General features: G+C 39.9%; 1 protein-coding gene across 5 annotated transcripts in view; it reads left to right on the top strand.

The window, feature by feature from the left end:
- The first annotated feature begins 17395 nt into the window (after positions 1-17395).
- The window catches only part of ten1 (TEN1 subunit of CST complex), a 78128-nt gene continuing 69565 nt past the window's right edge, over positions 17396-25958 (top strand). For 3 of the 5 annotated variants that reach the window (XM_052039943.1, XM_052039945.1, XM_052039944.1), the window contains exons 1-3: positions 17396-17457; positions 22442-22546; positions 23382-23539. In XM_052039943.1, the coding sequence (XP_051895903.1) occupies positions 17402-17457; positions 22442-22546; positions 23382-23539 (319 nt within the window). In that variant the 5' untranslated portion in view covers positions 17396-17401. Of the gene's footprint in view, positions 17458-17479; positions 17857-18278; positions 18305-22441; positions 22547-23381; positions 23540-25958 lie in introns of those variants that run through there. The other 2 variants (XM_052039946.1, XM_052039947.1) reach the window with 2 other exon arrangements.

Below are 25958 nucleotides of genomic sequence, written 5' to 3'. Positions count from 1 at the left end.
AGGTTGCGCAAGTTGCAGGGTTTTCTTTTTAAATGTTTGTTCATCATGATCTAGAATCATAGGAATAGCTAGTTCCAGAAACCCACATGTAATGAGTTCCAGATTCAGCTGATGTTTGGATTACTGGGGAGAATAGTTCATATTGTGGTGAGAATAAGAGGTTATTCGACTCTCGGTGGTGATATTACATTATTTCCAATGTGGTAAAATTTTAAATCAATATAAACTGACCTGTTTTCTGTACAGGAATTTACAGTCTCTTCACCAATAAAGGAGAGTCAGCTTCATCCTTTTAATTATTCTTGTTTTTAATGATATTAGCAGATTTTATATGAACTTAGTATGATTGTTTAGTAAATGGAGTACTATGAGTTGAGTCACTGCTGGGAATCATTGCAAGATAAACGGTCATCACTGGGAACTATGACTGAACATTACATTGTCTTGGATCTGCCCAGAGATTGATGGCCATATTGAACTGGAGTTGCCCAGGGACTAATCAGTGTATTGTTTGGGAGCACTCTGGAGACTAACCATTACATTATTCTGGAGCTGCCTAGAGACTGACCATTAGTTTCACTCTCCTGGTGAAGTCTTAGGGAGTTATAAAACAATGTCCTGGTGTTGTCCAGAACCTGACCATTAGGTATAATGCCCAGAAGCTGCCCAGAGACTAACCATTAGTTATATCCCCCTGGAGCTGCCTAGGAGCAACTATCAGTTACATTGTCCTGGAGCTGCCAAAAAATTCACTATTAGTTTCTTTGTCCGGGTTATATTTATCTATAGGAGTTTGATGCTCATGTGTTAAGCAGCAAACTTCCTCAACTTATTGAGCACTGGAAACAAAATGAAGATCAAATAAATTACATTTTAATTAAATATTCTGCTACCTTCAGTTTGTTGTTTCTCTAGGTAGCTTGTAAAGGATGTTCAGTGTACACAGCAATACTCCAGTCGTGATTGACTACAGATGTTTGCTGATTTCAAACTGGGATTAGCTGTCTATCAGAGAGCTGATGATGCTTTAGTCCTGGATAAACATCCTTCTCTGGTGTAAACAACAGCTGGTTAATCAAATCAGCTTCCCCTTTCTTGAGATACACTCCTTAAATCTCACCACCGCTTCCAGGGTTGATTAATTGTTCCCCTCTGTCAGCATCTGTAGTTTGTTGAATTCTACAAGCACCACTGGTTAACCCCATGAGGGATAAATCTTTCAGAACCTTAGAGCTCAGTGAAACTGTCTGCATTCCCCATTGTTAGACTGGGAAACTCATAGCAATTTCTGGAGCATGTGAACATGCAACTAAACATGGAAATCCAGAAGCTCCTGTTGTTGATTCCCTACTGCTCAGTAGGGAACACTTCTCCCTCACAATCTCCAAAAATCAATGAATTGATGAAAACCAGGAATTTACAATCATTCTCACAGTAAAATATCTTGAAAATATTATGTTTTGTGACATAATAAGCTTTTATTGGCACATTAAATGATAATTACAGCATTGCAAGTTCTCTGGCATAGAAAATTATGTGTTTTTAATTCTCTTAGATAAATATTTTTAAAGGAATTATTTTCAATATTTTTTTAAAAATTCTTAAAGATTGTTTGATATTTCATCTTCAATCTTAATCAGACTATGTTTCCATCTTTATTTTGCACTATATAAAATGTTTACTATGAAATAGAAAATAATATGAGGTTTCTATAACATAACTGGTTGCTCATTCAACATAATAACATCACTGTGCTGGATGGCAGGGGTCCTTTTGAATTAATGCCTGAAAACTGTCATTTGCTACTTATCATAAAATACTGGCCAATGACTTGGAATTATTCATGTTTCTCAACAGGTGCACCACATACAGTGAAATACTTCAAAGTTGTGACTGTTTCTGTCCTGTTAATTTTGTGGGCCTGAACTTACAGCTAGTAGCAAGTTGCCTGTGCTCAATGCTGACATATGTACCAACCAGGAACTCACCTATTATGGATCCCTTGAAGTTAACTTTCCAACATGTTAAGTGCTGCTCCAATACTAGATAGCAAGGGCCTTCATGGATGTAAGGATTTGTTGAACAAAATGCATGGGTGGCCTAGAATAAGTCCTCTATAAAAGGCTAAAAAGTAACTTGACAGCAAAGCCGGGCCTCCAGATTGTGCCATGGTCAAAAGTGTCAAGAACGTTGAAAGTTTCGAATTCAGAAACATTGAAAAACTACTCTAAACAAGTAATTAAAATAAAAAGAAATTAATTTTTTGTTTTAAGTATTAAACATTATATAATGTTAAGAACTAAAAGAACATTTTGAACAATTAAAATCAATAAAGCAAAATGTACAGGTGCTGCCCAGGTTATGAACGCTCGACTTATGTACAGCCCATACATATGAACAGGCACTTGGGAAACCGGCAAGATGGATTTGCTGGCTGCTACAGGGCTGCAGGCATCATCCACCACGTAGGAACTCTGTTCACAGCAATATCTGAATGGCTAAGTTAAACGCCCTGGTTTAACTACACACTGCCCTTGGTTGGCCTATTCTTTTATCTAAATATATTGCTGGGCAGCCGCATTTTCAACTTGCAAACTGTTCTCAGGAATGCAACCCTGTTGTAACCTGGGGAAGACCTGTAATTACTTTTTACTTACCCTTCTCCCTTGAAATCATTCCTCTCCACTCAAATTTGCTGTGTCAGGTCTAACCTGGTGCAGGTTCAGCAAGCAGATTCACCGCCATAGCTGCTGTCAATGTATTGGGCTGTAGGTTTGAGCTCTGCCACTGTACACCATCAAATTGCAGCTTGGAAATTGCCAGCAGGCAGGGTTCAGCCAGCAATCATACTGGAGTCCCAAAATTCCTTACATTTATGGGTATTTCCCAGGAAGTTCCAGCTCTTTGTAAATTGTCTGAAAAGGAAAAATAAAAATGGCCATTGTTCACACTTAACTGGGCTTCAAGGAAATATTTATTTTTGGGGGGGATTTTGGATGTATCAGCAACAAGTTGCTCTGGCTGCTTGAATGTTCTCCCCAAGATTAATGGTAGCATCCATTAGATAAAGTTAAGACTGCAACAGTTTATTGTGTGATTATTTCACAGATTATCGATCACCTGTGAAAGTATGTGGCATATCTCAATGTAAGTTAGGTACTTCAAAACTCCAACTAGTGCATTATTCAGACTCAGGTCTGTGCAGTGAACAAAGATACTGGAAGAGCTTTCAGGATGAGTATTACCATTTACCCTGTCATATTCATCTGCCCTGGAATCTAAGATCACATTCTATTTTATCCAAGTGTTGAATTCCATACATTAGAAAAGAAAAGTTACTTCAAAGTTTGCAATACCTATCCTGCTTGGTGACATGGGGCAGTAGTCAGGAGTGCGGTACATGGAACATGAATGAGACAGAACAATGGTCTGAAGTCTTTTGAATAGTGACACATAACAGGAGTGTGAGGTGTACAAGAGACAGATTCTGTGAATATACACAAGAAATTGTGTTCATGTTCTATTCTGCACCTTACAGGCTATGGAACTATGTTATTTTGCAAACATCAAGTTTTAAATCCATGTCAATGAAAGGAATTTGAAATTATTTCTACTTGCGAAACAACTTTAATTTACAGGACTCCCAGTGTTTCGCCTAGGGTCATAGGGTCATAGAGTTACGCAGCATAGAAACAGGACCTTCAGCCCACTGCACCTATGCTGAGCATCATGTCTTTCTATACTAATCTCATTTGCCTGCATTAATTCCATATCCCTCTAAGCCCGGCTCATTCAAGTACCTGTCCAGGTGCCTCTTAAATGTTGTTACTGTTCCTGCCTCCACCACCTCCTCTGGCAGCTCATTTCAGATACAAACTACTCTTTGAGAAAAATTTACCCTCAGATCCCCTTTAAACCTACTTCCTCTCCACTTAAACCTATGCCCTCTAGTTTTAGACACCCTAATCATGGGAAACAGACACTTACAATCTACCCTATCCATGTCTCTCACAATTTTAAATAACTCCATCGCATCACCTCTCAGCTTCCTTCACTTCAGGGAAAACAGACCTGGCCAATCTAATCTATCCTTATAACTCAGGCCCTTCAATCCATACAATATCCTTCTGAATCTCTTCTGCACCTTCTTTAGCTTAATCACATCCTATAGTGTGGTGACCAGAACTGCATACATTACTCTAATTGAGGCCTAACCAATGTTTTGTTCAATTGTAACATGACGTCCGAACACTTATACTCAATGCCCGTCTGATGAAGGCAAGTGTGCCGTATGCCTTTTTGACCACCTTGTCTACCTGTCTTCCCATTTTCAGGGAACTATATACTTGTACCTCAAGGTCTGTCTTGGTTCAACAATGATCTCCAGGACCATGACTTTCATTGTGTATGTCCTGGGCTGGTTTAACACCCCAAATTGCATTGCTTTTCACATGTCCAAGTTAAATTCCATCTGCCATTCCCCTGCCCACTTACTCAGTTGATCTACTTCACTGTCCACTATACTAAAAATTTTGGTGTCATCTGCAAACTTACTCTTCATGCCACCTACGTTGTCATCCAAATCATTAATATACATGACAAACAACAAAGGACCTAGCACTGATCACTCGGCACACCACTGGTCACAGTTCTCCAAACTGAAACACAACCCTCCACCACTACCCTCTGCCTCCTACCACCAAGCCAGTTTCGCTAGCTCACCCTAGATCCCCTATGTTCTAACCTTCCAGACCAGCATACCATGTAGGACCTTGTCAAAGGCCTTGCTAAAGTCAATGTATACAATGTCTACTGCCCTGCCCTCATCAATCCTCTGGGTTACCTTTTCAAAAAAATCAAATTCATGAGACATGATTTCCCATGCACCATGCTGACTATCCCTAATCAGCCTTCTCCAGCTCCTCAACCCTCCAAAATCTCTACTTCCTTCATATTTGGCCTGTGTTCCTCTCCACTTTTCATCACTCTACCACTAGCTAATTCCTGAGCCATAAACCAAAGTTCCCTCCCTAAGCCTCTCCCCATATACCTTGGTTTGGCCATGGAAGGGTAGTGGTGGAGGGGTGTTATTCTGTCGGAGGTCTGTGAGCAATGGTGTTCTGCAAGGATCAGTGCTGGGACCTCTGTTGTTTGTCATTTATATATATAAATGATTTAGACAAAAATGTAGGTGCGCTGATTAGTAAGTTTGCAGATGACACAAAAATTGCTGGAGTTGTGGATATTGACGAAGGTTGTCAAAAGATTCAGCAGGATATAGACCAGTTGGAAACAGGGGCAAAAAAATGATAGATGGAGTTTAATCTGGACAAATGTGAGGTGTTGCATTTTGGGAGGTCAAATATAAGAGGAAAGTATAATAGCAGGACCCTAAAGAGCATTGATGTACAGAGGATCTTGGAGTGCAAGCCCATAGCTCCCTGAAAGTGACAACATAAGTAGATAGGGTGGTAAAGAAGGTGTACGCATACTTGCCTTCATTAATTGGGGTGTTAAATATAAAAGTTGGGAAGAAATATTGCAGCTGTATAACTCTTTGGAATATTGTGTGCAAATCTGGTCACCGCATTAGAGAAAGGATGTGGAGGCTTTGGAGAGGGAGCAGAAGAAGTTCACCAGGATGTTGCCTGGATTAGAGAGTATTAGCTATAAGGAGAGAATGGACGAACTTGGGTTGTTTTCTCTGGAGCATTGGAGGCTGAGGGGTGACCTGATAGAAGTATATAAAATAATGAAAGGCATAGATATAGGAGATCGTCAGAGTCTTTATCCCAGGATAGAAATGTCAAATATTAAAGGGCATAGCCTTAAGGTGAGATAGGGAAAGTTTAAAGGAGATTAACGAGGCCAGTTGTTTGTTTATGCAGAGAGTGTAGGTGCCAAGGGAAGTGGTGAAACAGATACAATAGCAACATTTAGGAGGCTTTTAGGCAGACACATGAACAGGCACAGGATAGAGGGATATAAACCTGTACAGGCAGATAGGAATAGTTAAATTGGCATCTAGGTCAGCATGGACATTGTGGGCCGAAGGGCCTATTCCTATGCTATACTGTTCTAGGTTTTTCCCTGAGCTCTATATATCTGTTCTAATATCACTGTTTGTGGATTGCAGTTAAAGTTTATCTGATGGTGGTTCTGACAACCACATTAGGACTCATGATAAAGTGTTACATTAATGTAAGTTGTAAATATTCGCCCTCATGACCTGCCCATCCATTCCCCACCTCCTTCCCTTTTTTTCCATAGTCTATTGCCTTCTCCTACCAGGTTCCTTCTTCTTCAGCCCATTGCTTCATCTATCTATCACCTCTCAGCTTCTTACATCACTCCCTTTCATCCACCCTCCCCCACCCACCTACCTTCCCCCTCTCACCTGGAGTCACCTATCACTTGCCAGCCTGTGCTCCTCCCCCTTCCCCAACCTTCTTCTCTGGCTTCTGCCCTCTTCCTTTCCAGTCCTGATGAAGGGTCTCAACCCGAAACATCCACTGTTTATTTCCCTCCATAGTTGCTGCCTGACCTGCTGAGTTCCTCCAGCATTTTGTGTGTGTTGTAAATATTCAATATTGTTCACCAGGATCTAGGATCAACATTGATCATAAGAACTGATTATTGTATTGACGGCTATGATTTTTATGAAAGATGCGAAGTGAAATCTCACTTATTCATAACAATCCAATTCCACAAAGAACATTTCACCATGTCACTCACACGAAGTGTAATTGTGACAAAAGTGACACTTATCTCTGTCTATAAATAGACTCTTTTTTGTCAACATGCCACGTGATCTCAAAGGCAACGGCCATTTAAAATAAAACAAATCCAGCAATTAACATGCAAATACTGCAACCACAAGACTATGTCACCCTGTTGACATAAATTAATTACAATAACCTTACAGAATTCAAAATATGCAGAATATATAAAATTCAGGAGGATATAAAGAGAATTGGGAAATGGTCAACATGCCCTCCAGGGATCAGCACTAAGGCCACTACTCTTCTATATATATAGACACAGTATTATGACTTGAGTTTATAGGACACAATTTTCAACTTGTGGTGACACAAAACTTGGAAGCAGAGTGAAGTGAGAAGGATGGTATTAGACTTCAAAGAGACAGAGGCAGCCCGATGGAATGGCTGAATAGATGGCAGATGAAATTTAATGCCGAGAAGCTATAATAGTTTCAGAGAACATTCATAATAAAAAAAATACTTAAATGATATGTGGGATAAGGAGGAACTTCGGTTATTTTTGACAGATTGCAGAATGTGAGGCTGTGAGGACAGTTGTGAGTGGATCTCACACAGATATAGAACAAAATGAAGGACATGGACAGGGCAGGTTTAGTGAAACTGTTTCCAGTGGCAGAAGAATCAAGCTTTGGGGGACAAAGAATGAAAGTGATAGGCAAAAAAAACAAGTCACTTTTTCTTTACACAGCAAGTGGTTAGGATCTGAAATGAACTGCCCGGTTAGTGGTGGAGGTAGATTCAAATGTAATGTCTAAAAATGAGTGGGATAAGTATTTGAAAGGAAATAATTTGTAGGCCTTTAGGGAAAGGCTGGGTGTCTGGGACTAGCTAGATTGCTCTTACAGAGAGTCAGTATGAACTTAATGGACCAAATGGCCTCTTTCCATGCTGTAACCATTTTGTGATTTTGTGGATGTAAAACTAAAAATAAAAGCACATGAAATGCAAATAACTAGCACAGTTCCTGAGAATTAGGAGGGATACATAGAACATAATGTGAAAAGCAGATGGTAAGAGCAGCAGACAGGGAATATTAAAATAAGCCTAGAAGGTCTATTAAAATCAAATAAAAAATAAGTATAACTACATTAGGAAAAAGAGTAGTCAGAAGCAATAGAAGCACTAATAGTGATATGGTAAATAACAATAAGGAAATGTCAAATGTTAAATTATATCTTTATGTCAGTATTTACAGTTGTGAAGGAGGATAGAATCAGAATCAGGTTTATTTTCACTGACATATGTCATGCAATTTGTTTTGCGGCAGCAGTATAATGCAGAACATAAAGACATAAAAATTACTATGAGTTACAAAAATAAATAAATAGTGCAAAAGAGAATGCTGAATATCACTAAAAGACAAAATGAAACAGGGGTAGGAGCTCAACGGGGACAGGAGCTCAACAAAATTAATATAAAGTAAGTATCTGAAATGAGGAAAATAATTCTGCTCAACAATTATAAATATGTAAGACCAGGTGGTTTCCATCACAAGGTTTCAAAGGGAGTCAGCGGGAATACTGCCTTGACGTATGATTTCTGGAAGTACGAGGTGATATATTTTGTTAGGAAGATTGAGCTGTGGCAATATTAACCAAATGGAACAATTTTAAAGGGATGAATGTACAATTAATCCCACTCTCCTTTTTCTCTGTAGCCCTATAACTTATTTTCTTTTCAGATACTTAGTCAATTCTCTTTTGAATGTTACTACTTAATCTGCTTCCAATGCCCTTTCAGATAGTGAGTTGTCATAATCCGGAACATACCATGAAAAAATCAAATTGGAATAGGAAACAATTCTGCCTTATTTACTTCACCAAAAAACATGTGTTACTTTGAATTCCTCTATTAAGTTTCCTCTTAAACTTCTCTCCAAGGAAAAGGTTGAAGATGAAGGCCGTTAAAAAATAAACAGATATGGTCCTAAACTTTATAAATACAGAATTGAACATAAAAGCAAGAAATCTATCCTTTATAAAACACTGACCAGACCTAGGCTGTAGTATTGGATTTTGTTTTGGGCAGCACACTTTAGGAGATACATCTTGAGAAGGTGCAGAGAAATACTAGAATGGGACCGGTGATAAGGGACCTCAGTTATGTGGAAAGCCTAAAGTAACCGATATTAGTTACACATGTTCAAAGGAACAAGAAAAGGCTTTTCAGGGCCTCAAGCAACAGTGAAGCAGGGACAGGAATTCAATGGCTGATCAATATCACATCTGCAAGTGCTTGTATTTTTATAGAACCATTAACACACTTAAACATTCCAAGATGCTTCACAGGAGTACTACCAAAAAATAAATTTGGCAACGAACCATGTAAGGAAGTGTTGTAACAGATGACCAACAGGTTGGTCAAAGAAGGTCTGGAAGGGGCATCCTAAAGGAGGAGGAGAGGCATAGAGTAGAGAGATTTAGGGAAGGAATTCTAAAATATAACGTCTAAGTAGCTGAAGACATGCCCACCAGTAGAGAGTGATTAAAACTGGAAATGTTCAAGTGGTCAGAATATCAAAGAGATCTTGTTTTGTTGAAAGAAAGGATTTGAAATCAAGGATGAGTACTGCCAGGAGGTCAGTATAGGCAAAAGACTGTCAGGTTGAACAGGGTTTACTGCAAGAGGGAAGTAGAGTTTAGGATGAAATCAAGTCCATAGTGGAAGATATGATGAGACACTGAAGATCATTCCATAATCATGGATAAAAGTAACAGACAAGATTCTAACTACATACTTTGGTTCCTTGAAACCTTAGTTTCTTCAATATCAGAATCTGTCAGATTCCTAATCTTGGTATTACCATTTCCTGTGCTTTTGGTGCACTCTTGCTGACTATTAATTGCATTATTTTCTCTGTACATTAATGTTGTGTTCAACCTACTTCTTTTACATAAAACTTTTATGTGTAGTAACCTGGAGTGCCTGGCTTCATTAATCTTAGCCTCTGCATGAGGCTCTGCAATTTCACTTTACTCCCACAGGCTGTAAGGAATAAGCTCACGGTTCAGCAACTTTATCTTGACTGGATTTTAGAGAACTCAATAAGTCATCTGCTCTCACAAAAATCCTTCCAATCTGCACTCGGCAAAGAAGTTAGCTTCATTGTGGCTGACGAACATGCAGAAAGTTCAGTTAATGAAACTGACCAATTTGTACTTAAAGTGTAAAGCCTTTGTACAATAGTTAAAGGATTTGTTTATCTTCATTAATTAAAGTAGAATAGTATAACTGTGGTTAAAATTGTGGACTAGTAATCCAAAGACCAGGTCTAAAGATCCACAGACATGATTTCAAATCCTACTACAGCTGGGGAATTTAACTTCAATTAATTAAATAGAAAGTGACAAAATTAGCAGATTGTAAAAATCAACCTTTGAAGAAGTCTGGCCTATACAACTGTTGTTTGTTTCTTGTGCATACTGAAATGACCCACCAAAATGGTACAATCAAATGATTCGGCATTGATTTAGACACCACATTGGGACTCAACAACTTGACCATATCAAGTCAAACCCGTAAATTCTTCACTTGCATCTGGGGACATGTGACTAAGAAGATGTCTCACAGATTATCAAGCAGCAAAATCATATTCACAGAATTACGCCAATGTTTTCAAGTTTTATCTTCAGATTTTCTAGTTATGTCCTGAATCATTGGCTGGATGGATCAAAATAAGGACATGCAGGCATACAATTGGGAGAGAGAGCCTACAAAAATACTTCAGTACTGAAGATGGCTCATGATAAAAAGGAAAATATGAGCAAGAAAACCTATTGCCGATTGCCATTACCCATTCTCAGGTAATGAATCAGTATTGTTAAAGGGCTCTTGTAGGAACATTGACAATAGCAAAGATGCAGAACATGCTCTTACAAGGGCATTTAAATATCCTTCACCAAGGGTGGGTCAGCAACACTGACTGAATTGGCTGTGTCCTGAGGTTCAATGCTGATGAGAGACACAATACGAAGGAAAAATGATTTTCCTTGTCCTCACCAATTTACCTTTTCCAGCTGATATTGGGAGGTGTTTCCACCATGCATTCCTTGTGAGATGATGCCCTGCCAAAAACATGGCATCTATGAAGCACCATGACAGCATCAGAATTGTACTCAATCAAAATTTATGTTCTCATGGCCCAGCATATCCCAAATTCTACCATTACAATCAAACCAGGGATGACCATTGGTTTAATAAGTGTAAAAGCACATGCCAGGAGAAGCAACAAGCATACCTTAAGCTGGTAAGCTACTATATAGAACTAAACAATCTTATAACAAACAGATCACATCAAAATTCACATCAATCAAGAACTCTAGTGGGGAATTAAACAACTAACAGAGAAGAAAGCTCTATGAACATTTCCATCCATAGAGATAGTGTAGCCCAATGCATCACTCTTTGGAAGACAAAGCTGCAAAGTTCCAACCATCTTCAGCCAAATTTTATATTCATTTTGGCCTCTCTCTGAGGTCAGAAGCCAATATTTGGCTAATAAAATTCATTGTACTTCATATCAAGAAATGGCTCACTGCACTGGATATAATCAACCTGTTCCAGTACAAGGGGAATACCTGACAGTGTTAAAAATTGCCTGTGTACGTCCAGTCTAGGAAAAGGACAAATCCACTCTAACTAATTAATGGCCTAACATTCTATTCACATTCACCAGCAAAATGATGGAAGGTGTCAACGGCAGTGTCTATCAAGTGGCATTTACTCACCAATAAACTGGACACTGATGCTTAGTTTGGCTTCCACCAGGATCACATGAGCACCACCTTTATCCTTTATCCAAATATAGAGAAAAAATGTGTTGAAAGTAACAGCCCTTGATATTAAGATAACTTTTGGCCATGTGTGGTTTCAAGGAACTTTATTAAAATTGAAGTCAATGTAAATAAAAGATAATATTTTCCTTTAATAATATTTTCTAGTGCAAAGAAAAATGATTGCAGTTAATAGACTAGGACACCACTGTAGGTTTTCCTTGGGGTAGTCTCAAAGGCTCCACCATTATCACTTCTATTTGAAATTCCTTGGAAATAAAATAGCCTCAGCTTACACGTAACAAGACCTAGACATAATTCAGACACAGGCTGACACATTTGCACAAAACCAAGTGTCAGGCTTGATTATATCCAACAACAGAGAGTCTAATAATCTCCCTATGTCATTCAACAGCATTATCTTTGCCAAATCCCCCACCATTAATATCCTGAGGTTCACAATTGATGAGAAACATCAATGGAGTATAAATAATGTGGCTACAAATGCAAAAGATGGGTGAGTAATTCATTTCTGAAAGCCTTTCCACAAGGCAGATCAGGAGTATGGTGGAATACTTTGACTTGGCTGGATAAATGCAACTTCTATAACACTGAAGAAACTTGACACTATCTAGTGCACAGCAACCTGCTTCATTTACCCACCCATTCCTTCCACAGCTGGCACACAGTGGCTACAATATAAACCATCTACAAAATGCACTGCAACAATTTCTCATTCTGCCCCAGCAAGAGTTGCATCTGCTCCTTAAGCTATTCATACTTCCCATGTGCCTTCTTCTTAAATTGTTATTAGAACTGGTTCTATTGAAATTAATAGGATGAAGATTAGATTAATGAAACAGGGCTGCCTCCACTGGGATAAAAGCAAATGACCTGATCAATGGGATTCTGTCTCTAACCAGATTAATGACAATGAGTTGACTCAACCATACTTAAAAAAAAATGATTGAAATGAAAGAGTATAGTGCTTGTACTACTGGGACATCTTTGCAGGATTAATGATTAAACGGTTGATGTACATAGTAGCAAAATGGTTTATGGGAATGGAACAACAAAGCAGAGTCATAAGATCAAATCCAAATAGGTTAAAAGGTGAAACAGAATTCAAAATATCTGTTTATGGACTGGCCCTGAAAATAATACCAAAAAATTTGCCAAACCCTTATTAATACTCTTAGGGAAAGGAACCCTCTACTCCTGTTTGATGTAGGATACGCCTCATACCTACCTCACGCTATGGTTGACTTGATGCAGGAAGGGACAGGTAATAAATGCAACACTTACATCCAATTACCATGTAAAAGGGGATTAAAAAGAAAATTAAAAGTTTTGGAGTATACAGTGTGTAAGCTACCATTAAGTTAGTTAGTTATTCAATTCCCCTTTCAGCAAATTATGTGGATAATTTAGGCCCACAATCCTATGATGCACAAGGGAGCACTGGGGCTTTCAAATGAAATGTAAATCTACGACCTTACCTGAATGTAAAAGATCCCTTAGTACTTATCAAAAGAATAATGAGGGAGTTCTCTTGGAGTCCTGGTCAACACTAATCCCTTATCAATTACTGTTAATATTGTGGATTGTGTGACTATGTTCAAAGAAAATTTGGCTGCCAGGTCTCCTGTTTTAAAAAAGTGACTACACCTCAAAAACACTTTATTTTGTTCAATATGTAGGCTGTGAATGCAGATTGCAATGTTGCACAGGTGCTCTTCATCTTTTGTGACATTGGAGCTGTTTCTTGCATTCTTTGAGTGTTGAATTTTGCTCGACAGCTGGCATTTCACAGCACTGTGGATAAGGCTACATTACCAAATTTTGTTTTGATTCTTGTTTAGTAGTGCCAGTTTTGCCTATTTTGTCTGATGTAGTTCAAATAAACACTGTCATCCATCAACCTGGGCAATTTCAAATTTTGAAGTCTCAGGACAAGGTTGTTGTTGTTGAAAGATTTGATCCACAGTATTGGGCCATTTCACTACCGAATGAGCAGTTAGAGCAATGGAACGTATGTAAATATATTTTTAGCCAAAGTGCACATATGGTTCATTGTTTCTATTTCTGTTTTCTTCTCCTTTCTTATTAATTCTCCTATCATTATGCTCCCTTTTTACTATGTTTTCAGATTTTCTACACTCACCATTCATTGTTTTCTTACTCTCATGCACTATCACTGGACTACTTCTTGGATTATCCTACAGCTTCTGACTGTACTTTCTCCAAAAGGCCTGCTGGAGCACTTGCCACTCATTCCTAGTGAGCAAAAAACCCATTTATTCGATTTTGTGTTCTCCCCTTATTCCTGCCTGCTTGCCAGGATTATTCTTACTAATCTCTTTAATTTTCCACTCTCCATTCCTAACTCTTCCCCTTTAAAATTTACAAATGGGCTATCACTACCCCTCTCCACAAGTACATTCATTTATGGACATGGCTTCTGTCATCTATCAGCTTACAGTGGATGTCTATAGTGATGTTTTCACCTTGACAGAGACATGAAGAGCTTGACTTCTATCTTTTAATGCTGCCTTCCCTGCCAGGATGTACTTTCCACCACTTATTCCACGCAAAATGCCAAGATGGTGGTGCTAACACCTCTTAAGTCAACTCTCTGCTCTTCTGGAGACACAAGGGACTGAGGATGCTGGAATCTGGAGCAACAAACAATCTGCTGGAGGAACTCAACAGGCCGAGCAACATCTGCAGGAGGAAAAGAATTGTCGACATTTCGGGTTGAAACCCTACATCAGGACTTATGCTATCAAAAGTGGAAGAGACTTTTGAGAGCAGTGATCAAAACTCCATAAGTCTTCAGATAGATACAGATAAGTATATGGACCTCAGAGGGGGTGGGGGAGTGCTAAATTGGAGAAAGGCTAATTACAACAGTGTTAGGCAGGAGCTGGAGAGAGTAAATTGGGAGCAGCCGTTATTGGATAAGTCTACATCTGACATGTGGGAGTCATTTAAAGGCCAGCTGGTCAGAATTCAAGACTAACATGTTCTTGTGAGGAAGAAAGACATGGATGGCAAGGTTTGGGAACCCTGGAAGATGAGAGATGTTACAAGTTTAGTCAAAAAGGAAAAAGAAAGCATCTGTGAGGTTCAGGAAGCTGAAATTGGACAGGGCCCCTTGAGGAACATAAAAGAGGAAAGAAATTAAACAGGTAATCAAGGGCCCATGAAATGCCCTTGGCAAGTAGGATTAAAGAGAATCCCAAGGCTTTTTATACATACATTAAAAACAAGAGGGTAACGAGGGAGAGGGTAGGACCACTCAAGGACAAAGGAGAGAATTTATGGCTGGAGCCAGAGGAAGTGAGCAAGATACTAAATGAGTACTTCACATCTATAGTCACCAAGGAGAAGGACATGGAGGATAGCAAAATCAGGGAGGAGTAGGCCAAAATTCTAGGGCACGTTGACATCAAATGTTGGGTCTCCTGGAGAACACTAAGTCCCCAAGGTCTGATGCAATCTATCCCAAGTTATTGAGAGAGGCAAGAGAGGAGATTGCTGGGGCCTTGGCAGAGACCTTTAACATTATAACCTCAGGCAAGGTCCCAGAGGACTGGAAAATAGCCAGTGTTGTTCATCTGCTTAAGAAGGGCTATAGGGACAAACCAGGAAGCTATAGATCAGTGAGCCTTACATCAATGGTAGGGAAATTATTGGAGGAGATTCTTAGGAATAGGATCTATTCACATCTGGAAAACCATTCACATATTGGCATGGCTGTGTATAGGACAGGTCATGTCTTACAAACTTGATTGAGCTTTTGAGTAGGTCACAAAGATGATTGATGAAGGCAGGGCAGTGAATGTTATACACATGGATTTTAGTAAAAGCTTTTTGACAAAGTCCCTCATGGTAGGCTGATCCAGAAGATTAAGGCCACATAGAATCCATGGAGACTTGGTAGACTAGATTCAAAATTGGTGTGGCCAGAGAAGACAGAGGGGAGTGGAGGAGGGGTGTTATTCTGACTGGAGTCTGTGACCAGTGGTATTCCACAAGGGTCAGTGCTGGGATCTTTGCTGTTTGTGATATATATAAATGATTTGGACGAAAATTTAGTTGGGCTGATTAGTAAAATTGCAGATGACACAAAAGTTGGCAGAATCATGGACAGTGAGGAAGGCCGTCAAATGATTCAGTGGGAGGTAGACCAGTTGGAAATATGGGCAGAGAAGTGGCAGATGGATTTTAATCTGGACAGTTGTGAGATACTGCACCTTGAGAGGTCAAATGTAAGAGGAAAGTATACAGTAAATGGCAGGACCTTAGGAGCATTGATGTGCAGAGGGATCTTGGGGTGCAAGTCCATAGCTCCCTCAAACTGGCAACATAGATAAATAGGGTGGTAAAGAAGGCTTGTGGCATATTTGGCTTTATCAGTCAGAGCATTGAGTATAAAAGTCATGAAGTCATAATACTTTATAAAACTTTGGTTTGGCAACATTTGGAGTATTGTGTGCAGTTCTGGTCACCACATTACAGGAAGGATGTGGAGATTTTGGAGATAGTGCAGAAGGGCTTCACCAGGATGTTGCATGGATTACAGAGTATTGGTTATAAGGAGCGGTTGGACAAACTTGGTTTGTTTTCTCTGGAGCATTGGAGGCTGAGGAGAAACCTGATAGAAGTATATAAAATTATGAGAGGCATAGATAGGGTAAATAGTCAGAGACACTTTCCCAGGGTGGAAATGTCAAATACTAGAGGACATAGCTTTAAAATGAGAGGGGGGAAGTTTAAAGGAAAGTTTCAAGCCAAGTTTTTTTAACATAGAGAGCAGTAGGAGCCTGGAACATGATGCCAGATGAAGTGGTGGAAGCAGATACGATAGCAACATTTAAGATGCATTTAGACAGACCATGTGCAGTTTAAATTGGCATCATGGTCAGCACAAACATTGTGGGCCAAAGAGCCTGTTCCTGTGCTGTACTATGTTCTACGTACCCTTCATAGCCCTCATTTAAAATCATTGTTTTTCATCAATCATCCAAGTTTGATCTCTAGTTCTTCTCTGCTTTCATCCCTTAGCCTCTACACTAAATAAATTTTTATCCTCAATGATAGCAGTCTCCACCTCTTCTCATGAGTTCAATGACCCCTAATTTTTCTTAAATCTTTCTGAACATATAAATTCTTCTACCCTCAATAATTGCCTCCCCTTTGAATTTCATAGCCTTGTTACTAGATTATCCCTGCTAGAGTTAAAAACACAAAATTTCTTTGTTTTGTTCCCCAACTATATCTCCCTTCCTCCTCTTACCTTCACTTCTTTATAAAGGTGTCCACCCTTGGGAAAACTTTTCCTTCAATCCCTGCAGTCTCAAATGCCGAGAGACTCCTGGACAATGTGCGAGGGTTGGGAAAGTATGTGCACATCAAAGTCCTATAACGTGATGAAGACCAATTGCCTGACCTGCTGAGTCCCTCCAGCATTTTTTGTGAACTGCTTTTATTTGTTATTTTTGTTTTGTGACAAACAGGACACCAGTGAGAACTTCCCTGCTCTTTGATGTAGTGCCTTGGTTCTTTCAGAGGCCCATTTGAGGGGCGATTGGGGTGGGGAGGGAATCAACTTGACGTCTCTCCCAAAAGATTTGCGTGTAATATTAGAATCCACTAACATAATACTTAGAGACATTAATCAAAGCAGAGGAATTTTAAAAAGCCTGGTAGGAGTACTGGGCCTGGTACTGATACCTGTCGAGGGAGCCCGGAGAAGCGTTGCCTGGGACCCAGCGCTGCCTCCAGTCGCCATGGTTACAGTCACCTGACCCTACGGCCCTCTCGACCCGGGGCAAACTGCGCATGCGCCGGATTGACCGAGCCGCCACAGACTTCAACAGCTTCGCCTCGAATAGCGGGTCAGACTAGGGGTCGTTCCGGTTGCTGTTAATTTTTTAATTATAAAGGCGATTTCCTTGGCCTGAGGGTGGGTTGTGGGTTCGAGGACGGGTGCGTGTGGCACCCCGCTGAGTGGGCGGAGTTTCAGGGCGGAAGTTGAGGGAAGAGATGAAATTGGGGAGAAGCGGGAGTTTTGAGATGGAGGAGCACGGTGTGTGGGGACTGGTGTGGCCTTAACCAAGTCACGAATGGATTTAGAGAGGAGCCTGAAGTATTTAACAAACGTTGCTGATAAAGTTGAATTGGAGAAGAAGGCGCAATTCCAGCAGTTGCTACCCCCCCCCCCCCCCCAACTCCACACATAGTGATCCATCATCAGGCGAAAAATTAATCCCTTAGGGAAGCGGCAACTTTTTATAGTAAGTAAAAAAGTGTTTAAAGTTTCAGTTCATCGTGTGCTCGTACACCAAACTTAGTCAGCCAAGGAAATTTAGAACAGAATGTTCTGACTTGAGCCTGTTCTACCGTTTTGTTAACCGTGTAGTTCTGTTTAATCCCAGGTAGTCTTGTATGTTTAAGTAAGGATACAGTAGAGGGGAGCTATTTTAGCCTAAAATGTTTGATAGTGTGTCTCTCCCTTTTGGATTGAAAACTTTTTCCTAACTAGTTACTGCAGCAAAGCATTTCATGCCCCAGTCTCTTCCTTGGCCAATTTTACAGTTCCCAGAAGAGGAAGGTACCAATGTGTAAATTGTTTTCTCTTGGAGTGGCTGTTGCATACCAACTACCATGTGTTTTGTTTTGACAGTAGGGTCTTGGGCCAAGGCAACTGGAGACTGGTCTCTGCTGCACAGACTTAGCACAGATGTATGTGGAATTGCATTTGTACTCTGTTCCCTCTACCCTAACTATCTGTCTCCCACCTTCCCTCCGCTTCCCTGTCAGTCCACAAGTGCAGGCAGATTTGGCTTGTAGGATTTCCTAAAGTGCAGGTACTCATGAGCTGCAATTGTGTAGCTATTGTAGCTCTCTTGTAACAAAGAAATGGTTCACCAATATGTTGCATTTAGTCACAAAAATACTAAATGTTATTACCCAAAGGAAAGTCCAGTCATCTATTTCACTTTGCAAATAAACCACCTCAGATAATCTGGAGATAGTTCACCGAGAGAATTATTAGGGTGCACCTAGGGGTCAAATGAAAGAATTATGCTCATGTTGAGGTGAAGAGGGTGGAAGTGAATTTAGGGTACTGGAAGTGAGCCAACAGATGTCATGAATAGCCAGGGATCAACAACTGTTTTAAGATGCTGGGCTAAAATTGATAAATGGAGCTCAATTTTTGCCATATCTATCATGGCTTAACCAGCACTTATTTATTTTAAAAAATCTCCAAGAGAAAGGAATGATGCTCAAGTTGAGGTGAAGGCATTTCTACAGGAATACTTCAAACCTGTGGCTCATGTTGAGTTTGCCCTAATTGGGGACAGTATCAAGGGCCAGGTGAATTTTCCAGGGCACCCCTCTATTTAGCTGCATTAAACAACAGAATTAACACCTGCAGCTATTCAAGTGATAAAGAAAAGGTCCAGTTTTCTGTGATCCTTGGGAAAGCGCACATTTCAAATTGGTTCCTTCTGCTCAATCAAAGTTTCTCCCACAAGTACTAAATTGTAAGAATGTTATAATGTATGGATAAATTTGTGAGACTCGTTTGTTTATATAAATCTGTATGTGTTAAGTTTCATTCTTGCTCAGAAAATATAATGGCATACATTGATCAAACTTGGTTTAGTGGCTGATTTGCTGCTGAAGCCTCGCCTTAATAATTTACATTTGCTTGTTCTCCAAAGACGAGCAAATTGAAGAGAATCGTGATATCCTAGATGTCTCTATCTGTACATTCAACAACCATTAGTTTGTTTTCTTTTGTAACATGATTTTTATGATCACTAGTGAAGATTGAGAACCTATTGGCAGTGTTGAGGGGACCATCGTAGTTATTGTGATTATATATCATAGAGCTCAATTCCAATAGCCATCTGTGCAATACTTCCATTTAAACTGTTCTTTTTGTGAGAGTTTTAAATTGACACTTTTTTTGATTATTTCCCAACAAGGAGTGGTAAACATTCTTGATTTACTATCAAAACCTATTAAATTTTATAACTGGATTTTTTTCCCTGGTATCTGAAATCTCTTAAACTTTGTACTCTGGATCAACCAGTAAATATCTACTGTGCTCTTAACTTAAAAAGTCCTTATTGTAATGGGGTGACCAAATTCAACAGTTCCATAAATTATAGATGACGCACTTGATTTATTACATAAAATCCCAAAATGTATTATGCTTTTAAATTTGAATGGTTCAGTGGTGAGGGATTTCAAATGTCAAATTACACTGAAGGGCCTGCAGCTCTACTTTGGTCATATAGCACAAAAACCAGCCCTTTGACTCTCCGTGTCCATGCCAATCATTGTACCCATTTGCACTAATCCCATTTACCAATATTTGGTCTGTAGCCTTCTATGCTTTGGCAATTCATGTGCTCATGTAGAAGCTAATGTTGTGAGGGTACCTACCTTCATTACACTCTCAAGTAATGCATTTCAGATTTCAACCAAGGAAAAAGTTCTTCCATGGGTCCCCTCCAAGCCTCCTACTCCTTACCCTAAAACCGCTAGTTTTAGAGGCTTCTACCATGGGGAAAACATTTACTATATCTACCACATTTATGCCCGTCATAATTTTGTATAGTTCTATCGGGTGTTCCCCACCCACCTTCCCCAGTCTTCTCTGCTTCAAGGAAAACGGAATTAGTCTCTTCTTGTAACTGGAAAGCTACGTACTAGGTAACATCCTAGTGAATATCCTCTGCACCCTCTAGTGCAATCACAACCTTCCTGTGGTAATGCCGTAACCAGAAATGTGCACAGTACTCCAGCTGTGACATAACCAATGTTTTATATAGTTGTGTCACAATTCTTCTGCTCTTCTTTGGCCAAGGTAATGAAGGGATGTATGCAATGAGTGTTTTTTGACCACCTCATCACCTGTACCTTTGGGGATCATTGGACTTGTATATTGAGGTCCTTCTGCTCCTCAGTAGTCTGTAGGGCACTACCATTCATTGTGCACGTCCTACCCTTATTAGTCCTCCCAAGTGAATCATCTCACACTTACTAGGATTAAATTCCATCTGCCATTGCATTGCGCATCTTACCACCTGATCAACATCATCCTGTAACCTACGACTGTCCTCCTCTCTATCAATAACTCCACCAATTTTCATGTCATCTGCAAACTTACTAATCATACCTCCACATTCCTATCCAAATTGTTAATGTGTAAAACAAACAGTAAAGATACCTCACAGGCTTCCAATCACAAAAACAGCTCTTCACCATCATCTTTTGCTTCATGTTACTCAGCCAATTTTTCAATCCGCTCTGAATCCCTTGGGCTTGAACCTTTTGGACTGATTTCATATGTGGGACCTTAAAGGTCTTGCTGAAATTGAGCTTTTTTTCCCCTGAACATTATTCATATCTCATTTGAAGTACCTTCTAGGATATTCTCCCTCATTGCTGTTGTAACAAGCTACTTGCTGCCTCCTCTTTTACATGCCTTCCCTGCAATTCCTGAAGATTCTATTCCCTGCAATTCCTGAAGATTCTATACCCTGCAATGTTGAATTGCCAGTACTGTCCTTTTGACCATGTCTGTGATAGCAACAATATCATTTACCTTTTTGCTGACCAGTGCTCTAAGTTCATCTGTCTTGCTCATCAGACTTATTGCAATTTAACCTTGCATTCCTGCCATGACTGTCTACTCTGCCCAATGAGCTGATTCAATTTTCCTTCTATATTTGACTGTATCTCTCCCTTAACTGTATATCTTCTCTATGTTGCATTGGTTTGCAATCTCCCGGCAGGAATGCTGGACCCTTTCCACTTCAGGTGCAACTTGTCCAGTTTGTGCAGATCCCACCTACTGCAGAAGTGGTCCAGGTGATCCAGAAATGCAAAGCCTCCCTCCTAGTCCACCCCTTTAGCCATACATTCATCTGACTTATCCTCCTATCCCTGTACTTATAACATGTGGCACTGGAAGTAATCCAATCTAAATGTTCAAAACACTATAATTGTCATCATTTGTTGTGCTGATAATTTAGCTTTTTTAACAAAGTATGATAATCCACCATTGAACCATATTTCACAAGTTCAGTGCATGGTCCCTACTGATGTTGGTAAGGACCAGGTAGATGCTGTAGTTGGTCACCAGGTCTCAGTTCTAGGAAGGAGGATGATCGCTGTGCAGCAGTCATTCTAAAGCAGCAGAAATGTACAAACATTCAGTAAGCTAATTACTTTCTCCAGTATTAATAATTACTATTACCATAAAGTAAAATGAGTTGAGGTAGGATTAGTGGAAAAAATGGGTGCTTGATGGACAGTGTGGACTTGGTGGATCAAAGAGCCTGTTTCTGTGCTACCTCTCTGACTCAGAGCTTTTCCCAATATAGGTACAATGTACAATATTTCCCAATAGCTGAATCATTGTTATATATTATTCTTTTGTACTTGGTCCTTTCAGAGGGTATTCATTTTTGTATAATAAATATGGTGAGAGCCAACATCAGAATTATTAAATATAATTTCACAATTTGCTTCTACTGATCTTAAGAGCTCAAGGATATAGTCAATTGATTTATGTGGCTCATGGTGGAAAATTTCATCCAACATTGCATTTAATCTTTTTCCTTTGGAAATTACTTTTATCGTAAACTTGGAAACATTATTGCCAGCTGTTTGCTCCAGTGTACATGAAGGATTAATGGCGACACACATGCTGCTGCCAGCTGATGAGCGATAACCATGCCTGAAACCCTCTCGTGTAATCGCCCTGTATGTTTTGTATCTTGAATGTAATCGATAAATAAACTTCTGTTGATTAATGTAAGAGAAACCAATTTAATTTTTTTTCGCTCTTCCAAACAGAGAAAAAGGAGGAAAAATGCTACCGCAGCCTGGTGTGTTTCACTTTTTGTGGGAGATTTGTTCAGGTGCAGCAGATGAAGGAAGTGCAGTGAGAACCTTTGGCAGGTATGTGTAGAAAGGTGTATGATTAGCATGGAACCTATATCACCTCTCACATTGCCTTCCCCTGCATTCCTCTTTATAGGAAAGTAACAAATAAAAAAAAAACTCTGGCCAGAAGTCTTTTTGCACTAATCTAGTTTATCCTTCACAGGAGCCTACAGCCTTCCTCACCTTTGCTCTTTGAATAATAATATCTGACTGGCTCCAAGTTTTGACTTCCACTGCTGTACTGCACTCCATTCAATAATCATTCTATATGGAATGACTACTTGCAGACTTTTGTCCTAAAATGTTGTTTGGTTTTTGTCTCCTTGGCCTGTAGTCATGATAAAATCTGATAATTGTAAACATTTTCAGTATGTTTTTTAGCTTGTATGTTTGTACATTAATTGACACATTAAGAGGTGAATTGATACATATCTGAAGAAAGGAACATGAGGATACGGAGTGAAGTGGTAGTAAGTGGATGGACCATTGTGTGTGTAAAGAGTGATGTGGGCCAGCTGAGCTGAATAACCAATGTATGCGTTTTAAATTCTATGTTATGAAAGGATTATGATGTAATTTCTGTCTCACTTGTCATTGCTCAGTTGTCCATTGATTCTTCAGGAAATATTGCATTTCTTGGTACAAGAAAGGTAAACTGATAAGTCCTTCTTTTCCCACCCTAAACTGTTCTGTTTGGCAAATGTAGAAATTTATAATGAAGTTCTAGACAGTAAATCTTGCAAATTGATGCATCTCAAACCAATAACAGATAAACATCTTAGACCTGCCCCTCTGGAGTATCACAATGCTGTTTCTGATATCACCTCCATTTAAACCTTTCGTATTGTAGGTTAACAAACTATGATGCCAGGATCTCTGAGGCAGCTCTCTGTGTCCATCACAACTCAATTGATTACAGTCTTCGGGTTCTCACTTCACTGGTGGAACCATTTGAAGCTCGGGTTGGAGCAGAATATATGGTACTTGGAGAAATGGAAACCACAACAGGTACAGTGGGGAAAGCTTTGAGAATAAAATAGATAATGTGTGTTTCAGCTCCATCTCTTGCACAATCTCACTGAATTTCTCCAATGTGGCTTCCTCATCTTTCATGGACTCAAAACAGTTTTAGTCTCTAAAGCTCCTTCAACCCTATCTTTGTCTTTGATAATCTATCCTAATATCTCTGTGCTGCAGTCTATTTGTATTTTATGCTGCATTGCTGCATTTTATTTGACACTTGTTCTTGGGATGTTTTGCTACAATTAAAGTGATAGATAAATGCAAGCTGCTGTTAGGCAATGTGAGCTTGTGCATGCCAATAACAGCTTGTTCCATCTTTCCATTATATCTTGACTTTTAAGATGTCTGTACTGCAGGTTTAAGACCAGCAGAGGTCAGTGCTTAATCCAATTTTCCCCCTCTATTTGTATAACTTAAATTTAGGTACAAAGAGTGCAATCCCAGTTTATCAACAACGCAAGCAGCATATTTGGAAAACCAGTTTTATGAGTCAACCAGTTTTAAGATGTCCTTAATTGTCATTAATACATTGAAGCACACAGTGAAATACATCTTTTGAGTGGAGTGTTCTGGGGGCAGCCTGCAAGTGTCGCCATGCTTCCAGCACCAACATAGCATGCCCACAACTTCCTAACCTGTACGTCTTTGGAATGTGGGAGGAAACCAGAGCACCCAGAGGAAACCCACGCAGTCACGAGGAGAACATACAAGCTCCTTACAGACAGTGGCTGAAATTGAACCTAGGTCGCTGGCACTGTAATAGCGTTACGAGAACAGAGTTCAAGAAACCCTTTGGTTAGTCAGTTGTAGGTTGCACTCCACTAGTGTAATGGGCTAGCATTTGCAAGTGTCAACTAATGATCATGAGATGTGTCATGGACTTTAAATTCTTATAATTAAATAGGGAATAAAAGCAGGTATATATAATGTTGGCCATGAAACTGATGGATTGTTGCAAAAACTAATTTGGTTCACTCATGCCTTGGGAAAGGAAGTCTGTGTTGTAAGTCTGCATGTATTTGACTTCTGACCCGGAGTTGACCTGTAACTTTCACTCTGTTTTAGATTATATAGGATGGACAATAAACGCTTAACTTGCCAGTGGAATCCATAACCCATGAGCATTTGCAATTTGAAGAGGAGCTAGAAGCAACCAGGGCAATTAGAGAGTATTTTATCACTTTCCTGCCTTGTGCCTTGCAGGTGTTTCATTTAAAAAAAAATTCTTAGGGTAGTGAGCCACTCAGTACAGAATATCCAGGTTCTGACCCTGCTTTTGTAAAGATAATCATGTACTTGGTATAAAAGCAGATTCTGAACTTCAGGGCTTTGGTCAGGGATAATGATGCTATAAATCGTCAAGTAGACAAGTGATGGAGGTGATCATTGCCTGAAGCTTGTATAGCATGAGGGTTGATTGACCTGCAGCATTGAGGTGGATGATATCCAGACTTGGTGGACGTGTGTATGAACTGTTTCATTAGCAGTTGAATTGCAAAGGGAGCTAAACATTCCAAACATCCTGAGTTCTGATCGTTTCAAGGTTGGGCAGCCTAGAATTCTCCTCTCTGTTCTCACACTAACATATCTGTCCTCAGTTTCCTCTACTGCCAGGGTGAGGCCAAATGCCTGGGTAGTCTACAACCTGAAGGCATGAACATTGAATTCTTCAACTTCTGATAAACCGCTTCCTCCCTGTCCTTTCTCTCCTGACCTACCCTGTTCTTTCTACACTTACCCCAGCCCTCATCGCCCTTTTTTTTTCATCTCCACTCTCTCTCCATCTGCCCATCCCCATCTTCAGCCTCATTACTGCCACCTATCACCTCACAGCTTCTAGTGCTATTCCCACTCTCCCCTCCCCATCTGCCCATCACTCTCCTCACCTGGATCCATCTAATGCCTGCTAGCTGATGTGCTATCCCTTCCCTCCACCTTTTTTTTTAATATACTGGCTATCTCCCCTCTTATCTTTCAGTCCAGATGAAGGGTCTTGACCCAAAACATTGATTGTCCATTTCCCTCCACAGATGCTGCCTGACCCACTGAGTTCCTCCAGCATCTTGGGCGTTGCTCCAGATTCCAGCATCTGCAGCCCCTTGTCTCCACATCTACCCTGTCAAGAGTCCTCAGTCTTTTGTTTCAATCAAGTCCCCTCTCACTCTTCTAAGCTCCAGTGGATACAAATGTAGCCTATCCAACTTTCCCTCAAAAGCAACCATCCCATTTCAAGTGTTTGTCTGGTACATTGTATCTGAACTGTTCCAAATGAATCAACATCCTTCCTCAAATAAGAAGGCTAATTCTGTACAGACACTCCAGATGTGGTCTCACCAGTGCCCTATATAACTGAAGCATAACTTCCCTACTTTTGTATTCAATTACCCTAGCAACGAACAATAAC

The sequence above is a fragment of the Pristis pectinata genome, chromosome 27, assembly GCF_009764475.1.
Source record: "Pristis pectinata isolate sPriPec2 chromosome 27, sPriPec2.1.pri, whole genome shotgun sequence".
NCBI classification, from domain to species: Eukaryota; Metazoa; Chordata; class Chondrichthyes; order Rhinopristiformes; family Pristidae; genus Pristis; species Pristis pectinata.
This window is presented reverse-complemented; position numbering and strand designations above follow the sequence as displayed.